This window comes from Elephantulus edwardii, unplaced genomic scaffold (genome assembly GCF_000299155.1).
Source record: "Elephantulus edwardii isolate Elephantulus edwardi_28Jun2011 unplaced genomic scaffold, EleEdw1.0 scaffold00374, whole genome shotgun sequence".
Classification (NCBI taxonomy): domain Eukaryota; kingdom Metazoa; phylum Chordata; class Mammalia; order Macroscelidea; family Macroscelididae; genus Elephantulus; species Elephantulus edwardii.
This window is the reverse complement of record NW_006400124.1, coordinates 1,402,939-1,416,220: the sequence shown is the minus strand read 5'-3', so window position 1 is coordinate 1,416,220 and position 13,282 is coordinate 1,402,939. Positions and strand designations below refer to the sequence as shown.

The 13,282-nt window shown below is 54.9% G+C and overlaps 1 protein-coding gene across 1 annotated transcript in view; it reads right to left on the bottom strand.

Moving 5' to 3' along the window:
* Positions 1–3,389: 3,389 nt before the first annotated feature.
* Positions 3,390–13,282, bottom strand: part of SIRT6 (sirtuin 6) — a 13,834-nt gene continuing 3,941 nt past the window's right edge. Inside the window, exons 2-8 of the mRNA XM_006902163.1 lie at positions 11,934–12,061; positions 9,437–9,619; positions 8,795–8,854; positions 5,828–5,923; positions 5,670–5,750; positions 3,799–3,922; positions 3,390–3,719 (exon numbers count right to left, since the gene is read on the bottom strand). Of these exons, the coding sequence (XP_006902225.1) occupies positions 3,390–3,719; positions 3,799–3,922; positions 5,670–5,750; positions 5,828–5,923; positions 8,795–8,854; positions 9,437–9,619; positions 11,934–12,061 (1,002 nt within the window). The remainder of the gene's footprint in view (positions 3,720–3,798; positions 3,923–5,669; positions 5,751–5,827; positions 5,924–8,794; positions 8,855–9,436; positions 9,620–11,933; positions 12,062–13,282) is intronic.

The following is a 13,282-nucleotide window of genomic DNA, read 5'->3' as shown; positions in this document are numbered from 1 at the left end:
TTTTTTTTTTTTTTTTGTGGGTGTGTGTTTTTTAAATTATTTAAAAAATGTATTGTTGAGACTATCCAGAGCAGAGCATACACTCACGCCAACAGTCTCCACGTACAGTGTGAAGCTGATGACATAGTTCGAGTTGTCCACCGCCCTTATCCTTCTGACCTGTCCCTCCCTGTGAGCACAAGCTCACTGTCCCTCACCTCACCTTTCATGTTGTTCCTGTCAGTTTGATCACAGACGTCGTTCTACAGGAGCTCAGTGCTCAAGGCTGGTGTTCCTTGCTGGTTATGCTAAACTGTCTCTTGGTTTCAAGATCAGGGAATATTTTTGGTTTCAGGTTTAAAGATTACTGACAGCAGTCATTCTCGGGATGTGTCTGTCCAGCTTTTAAGTGGCTTCAAAAAGCCTAGACTTTGTAAGAACTCAAAATTCCCTTCTGCATTTCCTCCCCCACCCCACCCTTTTGATTAGGATTCTACAAAATCTATGTGCAAAATGACCAGTAATTGAACTGTGTATCATCCAGTTCTGGTCTCATGGCAAAGGATGTAGCTTCTTTTATTTATTTTTTTGGGACGCAGCTTCTCATCCGTGTATTCTGCTCCCCAAACACTTGCCTCCTAGGCAGAGATGTGGCCAAAAGAGACAGCGGACTTTTCCAACGGAAAAGCCTTTATGGTGTGTGGTTAAAGAATTCACAGCGAACCAAAAGGTCACCAGCTGCTTCTTGGGAGTTTTCTTCCATAAAAGACAAAGAGCCCTGGAAACTCCAGAGGAGGTTCTGTTCTTTCAGGGTCGCTCTAAACTGGAGCGGACTCAGGGTTCTAACTTGGAGAGGACTCAATGCTGTAACCTGGAGCAGACTCAGTGCCGTAAACTGGAGTGAGCTCAGTACTCTAACTTGGAAAGGACTCTGCTCTAACGTGGAACAGACGCAGTGCTGTAAGCTGGAGGGGGCTCAGGGTTCTAACCTCTGAACCAGACTCAGCGCTCTAACCCAGAGCAGACACAGTGTCGTAAACTGGAGCAGACACAGTGTCGTAAACTGGAGCAGACTCAGTGCCGTAAACTGGAGTGAGCTCAGTACTCTAACTTGGAAAGGACTCAGTGCTCTAACGTGGAGCAGACGCAGTGCCGTAAACTGGAGGGGGCTCAGGGTTCTAACCTGGACCGGACTCAGTGCTCTAACCCCGAGCAGACACAGTGACGTAAATGGAGCAGACACAGTGCCATAAACTGGAGGGGGCTCAGGGTTCTAACCTGGACCGGACTCAGTGCTCTAACCCCGAGCAGACACAGTGCCGTAAACTGGAGGTGGCTCAGGGTTCTAACCCGGAGCAGACATAGTGCCGTAAACTGGAGCACTGGAGCGGGCTCAGTGCTCTAACGTGGAGCAGACACAGTGCCGTAAACTGGAGCAGATGCAGTGCCATAAACTGGAGCGAGCTCAGTACTTTAACCCGGAGCAGACGCAGTGCCGTAAACTGGAGCCGGCTCAGGGTTCTAACCTGGAATGGACTCAGTGCTCTTACATGGAGCAGACGCAGTGCCCTAAGCTGGAGCGAGCTCAGTACTCTAACTTGGAGCAGATGCAATGCTGTAACCTGGAGTGGACTCAGTGCTCTAACTGGAGTAGATTCAGCACCATAAACTGGAGCGGACTCAATGCTCTAATGCAGAGTGGATTTAGTGCCTTAAACTGTAACCGACTCAGTGCCGTAAACTGGCGCGGACTCAAGGCTGTAAATTGGAGCTTAGTGGTGTATGTCAGGTTGTTTTCTTTCAAGGGGCCTGGAAGACCTCAAATAATAAACCATAAAAATGTAAATGTAACTATAAAGAGATGATGTTATGTGCCATCAAGTCACATGTGACTCATTGCAACCCTATGAACAACAGTCCTCCCTGCTCTATCCGGTGCCATTCTCATTGTCTCTGACACACCTACCCCCATGACCCCAGTCATTGAATCAATCTACCGCATAGAGGGTCTTCCTCTCCTTCACTGTCCCTCCACCCTCCCAATCATGATGTCCCTTTCCAAGGGCTGGTCCCTCCTTGCAACATGCCCAAAGTACATCAGACAAAGCTTCAGAATCCTTGCTTCCAAAGAGCAGCTTGGTTTCACCCTCTCCTGGATGAAACTCATCGTTCTATGTGGCCCATGGTACATTCAATACTCTTCTCCAGCATCACAGCTTAAAGGCATCAATTCTCTATCCTCCCTAGTGATTGTTTAGCTCTCTGATGCATAGCAAGTGACTCTAAAGGCCATGGCCTGAATCAGGCACACCTTAGTCTCCAGACCGACATCCTTGCTCTTCAGTACTCAGAAGTCTCTGATAGCAGACTTTTCCCAATGCAACTTGTCTTTTAATTTCCTGCCTGCTGATGCCAAGAGTGTTGATTATGGAGCCAAGCAAATTAAAGCTGTTAACAGTCTCACTCTGTTCATCATCTATCATGATGCTGTCAATTGGCCCAGTGGTGAGAATTTTTCTTTTCTTGATATTGGGCTTCAATCCATATTGAAGGCTGCAGTCCTTGACCTTCTGCAGCAAGTGCATCAGGTCCTCCTCAGTTTCAGTGAGCAGGCTGTGTATGTAATCTACATAATGCAGATTGTTGATGAGTCTTCTTCCGATCCTGATGTCACATTTCTCCTCATAGAGTCCAACTTCCCGGATGATCTGTTCCGCATATAGATTGAAATGTTAGCTGCTGATAAAACCATCACCGTTGACAGCTCCCCTGACCTTGAGCGAGCCCTCCTTCCTCTCAAGCTGCAGGAGGGTATCAGGAGCCACCTCCTCACCCCAGCACTCAGTGGATGGAAAGCACAAACTCAGAATTTAAGATGTCAATGCTGCTTTTATTGCACTGACTTTTCCAGAAGTCTGGAGGACATCAGCTGGGACCTGACTCGCTGCCTCTGGCCCCAGAGCAAGTGCAGCCCCTGTTGTCCGGCCACCTGCAGACCTGGGTCCCCAAAGGTGGCACAGCCCCTTGGCAGGTCTGAGAGTTCTGGGGGAGGCAGAGCAGGAGCTGGGGACAGGGTGGGAGGTGGTGTGTGTGTGGTCACGGGGGTGGGGTGGGGTGGGCTGAAGGAGTCCAATCTCCTTTAAAGGTGAATCCGGAGTAAGCCACCGCCCCTCCACGATGGTCCTGAGGTTCCAGCTGGGAGCAAGTGCCGGTGGCTGGTGCCTCCAGGGTCAAGGCTGGGGGGGGGGTGTTTCTCTTTCTTGGATCCCACTAGAGGCTCCCCGAGTTCTAGAGCTCAGCTCTTAAGTGCTGTTGTCCCCCACGTTCCAATACAAGTTGCAAAGTAAGACCAGTAAGAAAAGAGGCTAATCCACAGTTCCTTATAAAACCCCCCGCCCCAAGCACCCTGGTCAACTGAGGACCCCCTCGGTTTTCATTCTTTTGGGGGATCTGCAGAACGCAGGTGTGTCCGGCTGCTCTCGCTTAGGGATGGCAGGTTGGGGGCCGTTGTGCTGGGCAGGGGGTTCCCGCTTGGGGCTGCAGGGTGCAGAACCGTTGAGCTGGGCCGCAAGCTCCTCCTTGGGCTCAAACTTGGGCGCGGGCGGGCGGGGCAGGGGCGGCAGTGCTGTGTCCAGTACTCGGGGGCCGTCCCAGGCTGGGATCTCCAGCCCCAGGTGCTTCATGAGTTGCGTCATGACATCATCGACGTATCCGTGGATGCGCAGGTCGGCGTGGCGATCCTGTACAGGTGGGGTGGTGGGTCAGAGGGCAGGTGGGGTCCCGGCTGGGGCCTGGGTGGGGTGGGCTCTGGGGACCTACGTGTTTGGTGGGCTGGAGGTTGACAATGACTAGCCGGCCACCTCGGCGCTTGGTGGCCAAAGGCAGGTTCCCACTGGGGCGGATTTGCAGCGAGGTGCCGAGGGTGATGGACAAGTCCGCGTTCCTGGGAGGGAGCAGAAGGGGTCAGTCAGCACTCCTAACCACCCTCTTATGACCCCCAGGCTGGCAGGCAGGGATCCGCCTAGTCAGCCCCACTGCTTCCTACTCCTCCCTGGCAGCTCATGCCTCCCTTCCCTGCTCCCCTGGGCATTCCTAGGCTGCCCAACCCCTGTGCCAGGCCTTCGCCTTGACACTAGAGCGGGTCCCCACCCCTCAGCTCAGTGCCACCTCCCCCAGTGTGTTGGCAGAAGCGGACTCCTCGCCTTCGCTGTGGTATGATCCACAGAGCACCACGAGAAAAGTACTTAGGCTCCTGGGTTTGATTCCTGGCCCTGGAACTTCCCGGCAGGGCCGTCGACAGGTGTTACCAGTGGGACCTACCTCAACCTCAAAGACAAAAGAAGCCCCCCTGCCTAAGCCTGCACCATCGCACCAGCCTGTGCCATTGCCACACCCACTGCGGCAGCCCCTTGTCAAGGCATCTCCTGGAGGGGTCTTCTTTTTCATGGACTCTCTACCAACTATCTCAGCTCTGGTGGCCTAGTGGTCAGAAGCTGTCCTGCAATCCCAAAGGCACACGGTTTGAATCCACCAGCTAGCTGCTCTGCAGGAGAAGGATGGGCAGTCTCCTCCTATGTGATTTACTGCCTCTGAAAACCCACTGGAGGGTCAGCTATGCGTTGGTTCTGACTTAATGGCAAACAAGGACTACCCAGCATGATGTCGTTCTCCAGTATGCGAGAATCCCAGCCTCTCAGGAGCGTCCCGGCTGCAGGTCTGATGTAGTGGTGCATGGTATATTGCATATTCTCCACCATCAAAGTTTAAAGGCGGCATCAATTCTTCTTGAGCCTTATTAACTGTTCAGTTTCCAACTGCATAAAGACTGACTGAAGATACTATGGATTGAGTGAGGCACACCTTAGTCCTTAGAGTGATGTCTCTGCTCGTTACCACTTGAAAGAGGTCCTTTCTAGCAGATGTGGCCAATCCAATAAGTTGTTGGATTTCCTGATTGTGGATCCAAGAAAAAGGAAACCTCTGGCAACCTTTTCTGCTTATCATTATGTTACTAGAGTAGGGTGGCACTGGACAAAGCAGCCACCTCACTAAGCTGCCTAAACGGGCCTGGTAGAGTACCCACCGAGGGCTGAGGAGGGTGTGTGTGAAGCCTGGCCCAGGGCTGGATGTCCGAGGGCTTGATACCTGGGAGCTGCTGTTACTATACTGTTTGAAGGCACCGGTGGCACCGTGGTAGAATCCTTGCCCCTTCCAAGCAAGACACCTGGGTTTGGTTCCTGGTCGATGAAGCTCACACACAGCCCCCGTCCACCGGTCAGTGGGAGTCTTCATGTTGTTGTGAGACTCAAAGGACTTCAGAGATGCTTCTGGACTATGACAGACTAGGAAGAAAGGCCTGGCCATTGACTTCTGACGGTCATCCGATGAAAAGACTGTGTGCATCACAGCAGCCTGGTCCACGACCAGCCATAAGGATGCTGCAGGACTGGACGGCGCTTCCATCCGTAGGGCGTGGGGTCACTATGAGCTGGGAGCAGACTCAGGGCCCACAACAGCAGCTGTTATGATCGGGAAACTGATGTCCAGTGAGGGCCACTTCCTCCAGAAGTCCTCTTGGCTGCTGCCTCTGACCTGCGTCTGATGGCCTGTGCTGGAGGGGCCTGTTTCTGCCTGTGCCCTCCTCCCCTGGCCCAGCCCTGCCTCATCCAGGGGAGAGGATTGGGTCAGACCTGCTGGCCTCGTCAGCGAGGGTGAGGTCCCGGTCAGGCAGGGCGTCCTCCCAGTCTAGGATGGTGTCCCTCAGTGTCCCCCTGTGGAGGACAGGACAAAAGGAGTCGGCTGGGCTCGCACCCGGGGCCCAGGGCCCAGGGTGTGGGGGGTCACTCACCTGCAGGCCCGTAGCCCCCTGGCTTTGGCCACTGTGCAGAGCCGGCCCGTGGCTTTAAGGCCCATGCTGCCTACCACCGTGTCCCGGACATACTGCCTGTGTGGGGAGGGAGACAAGGGGCGGTCACCCACTTCCCCTGGAAGGCCCGCCCTGCGGCCTGCTCCCTTCTCTCACGGGAGCTGAGACACCTAACTTCCGGCAATCCAAAATAGCTTCCTGCGGCACGATGGGCTGGACACGTCAGGGTCCACGTCGCGGGAGCCAAACGGAGGTGGAAACTGTCCCAGATCAAGAAGACTGAGGGCACAGTCAGGTCTTGTGAGGCCGGACCCTGGCCTGAGAGCTGGACCAGGAAAAAGGAGCTAGAAATGGAGGGTGGCTGGGAGAAAGTGTGCTCTCCTGCAGTGGGGACCCCCTGGGTGGGCACCCCCTGCAGTGAGCACCCCCTGTGGTGAGCACTCTTGAAGCAAGCAACCCTGTGGTGAGCACCCCACAGCAAGCACTCCCACAGCCAGCATCCCTGTGAGCACCCCGCAACAAGCACTCCCACGGCCAGCGTCCCCGTGAGCACCCCACAGCAAGCACTCCCACGGCCAGCATCCCTGTGAGCACCCCGCAACAAGCACTCCCATGGCCAGCATCCCTGTGAGCACCCCAAGGTGAGCCCCCACAGCCAGCATCCCCGTGAGCACCCCGCAACAAGCACTCCCACGGCCAGCATCCCCGTGAGCACCCCGCAACAAGCACTCCCACAGCCAGCATCCCTGTGAGCACCCCGCAACAAGCACTCCCACGGCCAGCGTCCCTGTGAGCACCCCAAGGTGAGCCCCCACAGCCAGCATCCCCGTGAGCACCCCGCAACAAGCACTCCCACGGCCAGCATCCCCATGAGCACCCCATGGTGAGCACCCCATGGTGAGCCCCCACAGCCAGCATCCCCGTGAGCACCCCACAGCAAGCACTCCCACGGCCAGCGTCCCCGTGAGCACCCCATGGTGAGCACCCCATGGTGAGCACCCCACAGCAAACACTCCCACGGCCAGCGTCCCTGTGAGCACCCCCATGTTGAGCCCCCACAGCCAGCATCCCCGTGAGCACCCCATGGTGAGCCCCCGCGGCCAGCACCCCTGTGGTGAGCACCCCACAGCAAGCACTCCCTCAACCAGCCCCTGCAGCAAGCACCCCCGCGGCGAGCACCCCGTGGCCAGCACCCCATGACAAATACTCCCATGGGGACCACCCTGCACCCCTGTAGCGAGCCTGGAGGACTGTGGGGCCGGTGGCAGCAGGGCCTGGCCTGAATAACTCAGGGACTGTGGGAGCCTTGGTGGTGCACTGGCTAAGGGCTTGGCTGTTAACCGAAAGGTCGGTGGTTGAACGCTGGAGGCAGCTCTACTCTGTCAGACGTGGTCACAACTGGCTCGATGGCACCCTGCCTGAGCAACCACAGTGGGGTAACGGGAGAGACTGTCCGAGCTCCTAAGCTCCCAAGACGGGGTTTGGGGCACACTGGTCTGATGTCTTCAACGGACACTTCGGGGGCTGAGTAGAAATGAGAACACAGGGGACAAGGCCCGTCTGGTGCCGTGGTCAGCTGGTGGGTCCGGGGGTGGCACAGTATAGCCCTGGCCACGCTGGCTCCCGACCCAGTCTTATAAAAAGGTTAGATTTATTTTGCCCCCTTATCTAAGCTTGCCTCCTTGGCTCCACTATCTGCATGGACGTATCCGCAGCCGGACATTGCACTGTTGCCTGCCTGCCTACTATCTGCATGGACGTATCCGCAGCCGGACATTGCACTGTTGCCTGCCTGCCTACTATCTGCATGGACGTATCTGCAGCCGGACATTGCACTGTCGCCTGCCTGCCTGCCTGCCTGCCTGCCTGCCTGCCTACCTACCTACCTACCTACCTACCTACCTATCTATCTATTTATTTTTCATTTCAATGAACATCTACAGAGATCTTGGAATTGCTGCACCCCTCTCCCCGCGCCCCCCACCTGCCAATCTTAAACATGCTCTGTCTTGTCTGTCTGCTTAGGAACTTGTAGGTATAAAGTTTTATTGGCACACAGGTGTGTCCATCATCTGACTGCTCTCTCTGGGTACATGCTCAGAGCTGAGTAGAACTGAGGGTCCACAAAAGCACTGACTGACCGAGCTGCAATCAATGGTTCTCTGGTCTTTACAGAAGAGACTGCTGGGCTCTGGTCTAGGTGAAATTTTTATGAAGTTTTTGTTAAAAGATTAGAAATTTTTCATAATAAAAGGAGATGAAAATTACTTTCAAAAGTGGGATCCTTTGGGGGGAGCCTGCTCACCTCAAGATAGTCAAACTTGTGTGCGGAGGGGCTTGCTTGGATCTCACTTGCTCCAGGGAGGGGCTCTGGAGCATTTTTTCAGTTGTTGTTATGTGCCATCGAGTCGCCTGTGACTCATAGTGACCCTCTGTACAGCAGCTCTGAAGCCTGCCCTGTCCTAGGCCAATCTCACTGACTCCGACACATCTATCCTCATTGCCCTAGTTACTGTGTCAATCCATCTCATCCAGGGTCTTCCTCTCCTGCGCTGTCCCTCCACCCTTCTGAGCATGAGTCCTTCTCTAAGGACTGGTCCCTCCTGGCCACGTGCCCAAAGTAGGGGTGTCAGATACCTTGGTTACCCCAAGGCTGCACCCCAGAAAAGTCACTCCACCTGCTCCTAGAGTATAACCTCTCATGCCCCTAACAGGAGTCCTCCCCACAGAGCACTGGTCACTCCTCCACAGCCCCCCAGACGGTACCACCACATCCTCCCCAGGCCAGAAAAAGCCCCTGGGTCTCTGGGCTACTGGCTCCAACTCAGATATCCCTCCTGCAGAGCGTGTCCCCAGGGTGACAGGAGATGGGGAGGCTGGGCCATTCACCCTTCTGCCTGGGGTGCAGGGTCAACCCCCCCCCCCCCAGTCTCCTCCCAGGTCACTCACGTCTTGCATTTGCTGCACTCCTCTACAAACATGTTTCCGTGAAGCTCCGCCAGCTTGTCCCTGTGGGAGAAGGGGTGCTGGGTGGTGGAGGGGCTCGCGGGGGAGTCGGGGTGTGGACGTCAGCCCCAGCACGCCGTGTGCACTCGGGGTAAACGGAACAGGGATGGCCGTTAATGCGTCCGAGCGCTCTAGGCTCTGAGCCTCCCACCAGTCCTGCGGAGCCTGCTTCCACCTGCAGCCCCAACCCCAAGGATGAGGCCCTGGCAGGGAGGGGCTCGGCGCTTCCCCAGGCTGACCTGGCCGAGAGGGGCCTCCCCAACCAAAGCCACCGCCTCCAGCTGACATGGACCCTGAGCGGGGGCTCCCAGGCTGCAGTCTCTGCGGAAGCTGTTGGCTCAGCTTTATCCCTGGAGGTGGCCGGTGGATTCGAACCACTGACTGCTGGTTAGCAGACCATGCTTAGTCCACGGCACCGCCAGGGCTCCTTGGAAACTCCCTGGGACCCATTATAAAGGGACCTCAAGGCTAATGACAGCAACAGAACTTTCGGCACCCAGTGCTTCTCCTTGGCCAGCGCCATCATCAAGTCCATTTTACAGATGGGAAGCTCTAGGGTGGGCGGAGACAGGTGGGCGGGGCTACCTGGGGAAGCCGGAGCGCACGTGCAGCCCGTCCACGTTCTGGCTGACCAGGAAGTGGAGCAGCCCCACACGCTGCAGCTGCACCAGCGCCATGTGCGTCTGCGTGGGCCTCGCCGTCTCGAAGGTGGTGTCGAACTTGGGGGTCAGGCCCCGCTCTTCCATTGTCCAGACGCCATGTGGACCTCTGGTGGGAGCAGGTGGGGGGAGCCACAGAAAGGGAAAGTTTAGGGGACCGGGAAAGGAAGAGCGCGGAGACCGAAAACCAAAATCAGAAAAGAGATGGAGACAGGCAGAGAGGATCGTAATTGGAGAGAGAAACAGAGACGGGGAAGAGAGAAACAGCAGTGATGGGGCAAAAAGCCAGAAACACAGAGAGACACGAACACATGGGGACAGACACAGAATATCTGTCAGATATTCAGTTAGCAGCCACCACACTGTGCTGGGTGGACGAAGTCCCAGTCCATGCCCTCAAGGAGTCTTGTGTGAGGAAACCCATCTGGTCACAGCCCTAAGGTGTCAGGGCTAGGAAAGGTGAGAGGAGGGAGTGTGGGAAGGCTTCCTGGAGGAGGCTGTGTCTTGAAGGGAGCTAGCAATGGCCTGTGAGTTTGAGGACATGCAAATCACTGGGCACCCTGGCAGGAACCAGCAGGCACTGAGGTTGGAAATGGCCCAGGGTTTGGTGGTGGCCACCAAGTCCACTATGATGTACAGCAACCCTCAAGTCCACTGTGACCATCCATTTTGTTGAAGGTCTTCTCTCTCTGAGCGTCCACCTTTCTCAGCACGGTGTCTCTACGAGGACTGGTTCCTCCAGACATTATGTTCAAAGGGCGAGATGAAGTTTCACCATCCTTGCCTCTCAGGAGCACCGTGGGGAACTTCTTTCAAGATAGATTTGCTTGGTCTTTTGGCAGTCCCTGGGATATCCACTACTCTTCTCTGACACCGCACTGCAAAGGCATCGATTCTTCTTAGGCCTTGACTCATTGTCCAACTTTCAAATGCATAGGAAGCAACTGAAAAGACCGGGGCTTGGGTCAAGTGCACCTTGGTTTATAAATGGACACCCTTGCTCTGTGCACTTTGGAGAAGTCCTTCACAGCAGCAAATTTCCTCAGTGCAACACGTCTTATGCTTTCTTGACATGTGTGTGAGTTTGACACCCCTGCTTTTCAGCAGCCAGACTTCTGTCCAATACAGGCTGCCCAAAGCAGAGGGGTTAGAGGTCATCTGTCTCATGCCCTCATTTACAGGTGAGGAAACCGAGGCCCAGAAAGGTTCTAGGGCTAGCCTGGGGTCACCCAGTCATACCGGGTCCTACAGGATAAAGTATCTTCTCTGAGTGAGGGGGGGGTCACTCATCCCAGTATGGATTTCCCCGTCCTCTGTGATAATGAAAGCAGTGCTGTCAGACCCATTCCCCCTCCTGGAGACCCCAGGCATGTCACTGTACGTCTGTGCTCCACGGGGCTCTCACACCATTATTTTGTTACACAATGTTTGTGTTTCCAGTGAAGATTTACACAGCAAATTATTCAACACACAACAATTTCTACAATTTTTCCTGGGATTTTTCAGTAGCTGATTTTCAGAAATAGACTGCCAGGCCTTTCTTCCAAAGCACATCTGGGTGGTCTTGAACCACAAACCTTTTATTTGACATCCAATGCATTAACGGTTTCGTATCACTCACTCAAGGACTCCTCTACGGCAATGTTGTTGGGTGCCATCTAGTCAGTTCCAGCTCCCAGTGACCTGTATGACAGAAGAGCCCTGCTCTGCAGGGTGACTGTAAGCTACGGGGACAGATCATCGGTCTTTCATTCTGCAGAGCCGCTGGTGGGCTGCAATCTGAGACCATTCCCCGGCTCGTTAGGTGCCATCAAGTCGCCTCATAGCAACCGTATGAAGATGGATTTGAACTTTCTGTCCTTCACCAAAGCCAATACACTTGAGCCCACTGCTGCAGTCACGGTGTCAATCCATCTCACTGAGGGTCTTCCTCTCTTTTTCTGACCCTCCACCTTTCCAAGCATGAGGCCGTTTTCCAAGCAATGGCCTCTCCTGGCAACGTGGCCCAAAGTATGTGAGACGAAGCCTTGCCACCTTTGCCTCCAAGGAGCACTCTGGCTGCACCTCGTCTAAGACATATCTGTTTGTTCTTTTGGCTGTCCATGTTCTTCTCCAACACCACAGCTCAAAGGCATCAGTAATTGGTGCCACACTTCCGCAGCTGGTGCTAGCCAAACACAGATAGCTAAAAAAAAAGACCTCATTTCCCAGCATCCCTTGAGGTCAGTTTGGGTCAGGTGACCAAGTTCTAGCTATGGGGTCCAAGGGGAATTGTATGTGTAGCCTAAGGGACTTGTCTAAAAGGGCTCATTCCTCACAGCACTTTCCCAAATCCCAGGGGCAGCCCAGAACCCGGCCAGAGGACTGCCAGCAGGGAAGCCCGTGGCAGGCCCTGCCTCGACTTCCCCTCGGTGCACACAGACCTGAAGTCCGGGATGCCGGAAGCAGTGCTGATGCCCGCGCCTGTGTGGAAGACCACGTTGGAGGACTCCCAGACCATCTGTGCCAGCGCCCACACTTTCCGCTCCAATTCCTCCGGGGGGTCGAAGATCTGTCGGGAGAGAATGGGATGGGTAGGAACAGGTGCACAAGTTGGGGATCGCAAGCCACGTGTGGGCTGCGCTGCCGTGCTCAGGCGGGACAAAGGACTGAGAAGCAGCTGCTCTGGCGTCCCTCCTCCGCCTGCAGCACACCCACAGCGTGGCTTCCACCTTAATTCTGAAAGACGTCCCAGTGCTCCCAGCCAATCCCCATTCTTCTCTCCTCCTTGTTCTCCCTCTGCTCCAGCCACAGGGGCTCCCAGACGTTCCTTCACCTCATCAAGCAGGAGGGTGCTGCCTCTGGGCCTTTGCCTGGCTCTTCGCTGGGAGATGTGGAATGCCGTCATTGGGCTCTCTCAATGTCATCTCCTCATTTAGGCCTCCTGGTGACAGTTCCCTGCCACCCCCCCTCCGTCTTCTTCCACATGCCCGATTTCTTTTTCCACACAGCTCTGACCCCATCTGCTCATTATACTGGCCCTTTCTAGCCCATGTCCTCCAGAACGAGGGGTTTGTCTCGTGCCCTCTGTATTCCCACAGCTCACTCGGCTCACGGTACCAGCTGCCACTGAGCTGGCTCCAGACGCCCTGTGTGTCAGTACAACTGACTCGGAACCAACCCATAGCTGACCCCCCAGAGGGTTTTCAGAGGCAGTAAATCACACAGTAGACTGCCCAACTTTCTCCTTGCGGGGCAGTTGGTAGTGCCTCTGGGACTACAGTGTAGCTTCCCCCCTCATCCCAGAAACGAATAGGTCTTTACTGCAGGGGCTGAGAGGGATGTCGAGTGACTGCACAGGCGGAGAGAGTAAAAACGGAGCCAGGGCAGTCAAGGGCGGCTTTTTTAATAGGGGTTTTAGGGAGGACTAGGGAAGATGGTATTTATTTTGCTTGGAATTAGGGACTGTTAATTAAATAGTGTTTGTGATCAAGTCTAGAGCCTTATCAGGATCCATTGTCTGGTCACCTTGGACATCATCAAGGTTTCTTCAAGGAGTGACCAGGGCTGAGGGCAAGTACAGCATTCTCCCTCCATTCCAGATCTTAAAGGAATATGACAATTAGGGGTGGAGTTGTCTCTGGCTACTTCCTGCTGAACTGTGGCCAAGTTGGGGGGTTGGTGTTGGTTTTGTTTAAGGCCTGAAGGAGGAGCATCATTTTCACATGTTCTTGGGCAGCTGTTCCAGAGATTACATGTTGCTGTTGTTGTTATGTGCCGTGGAGTTGCTTGC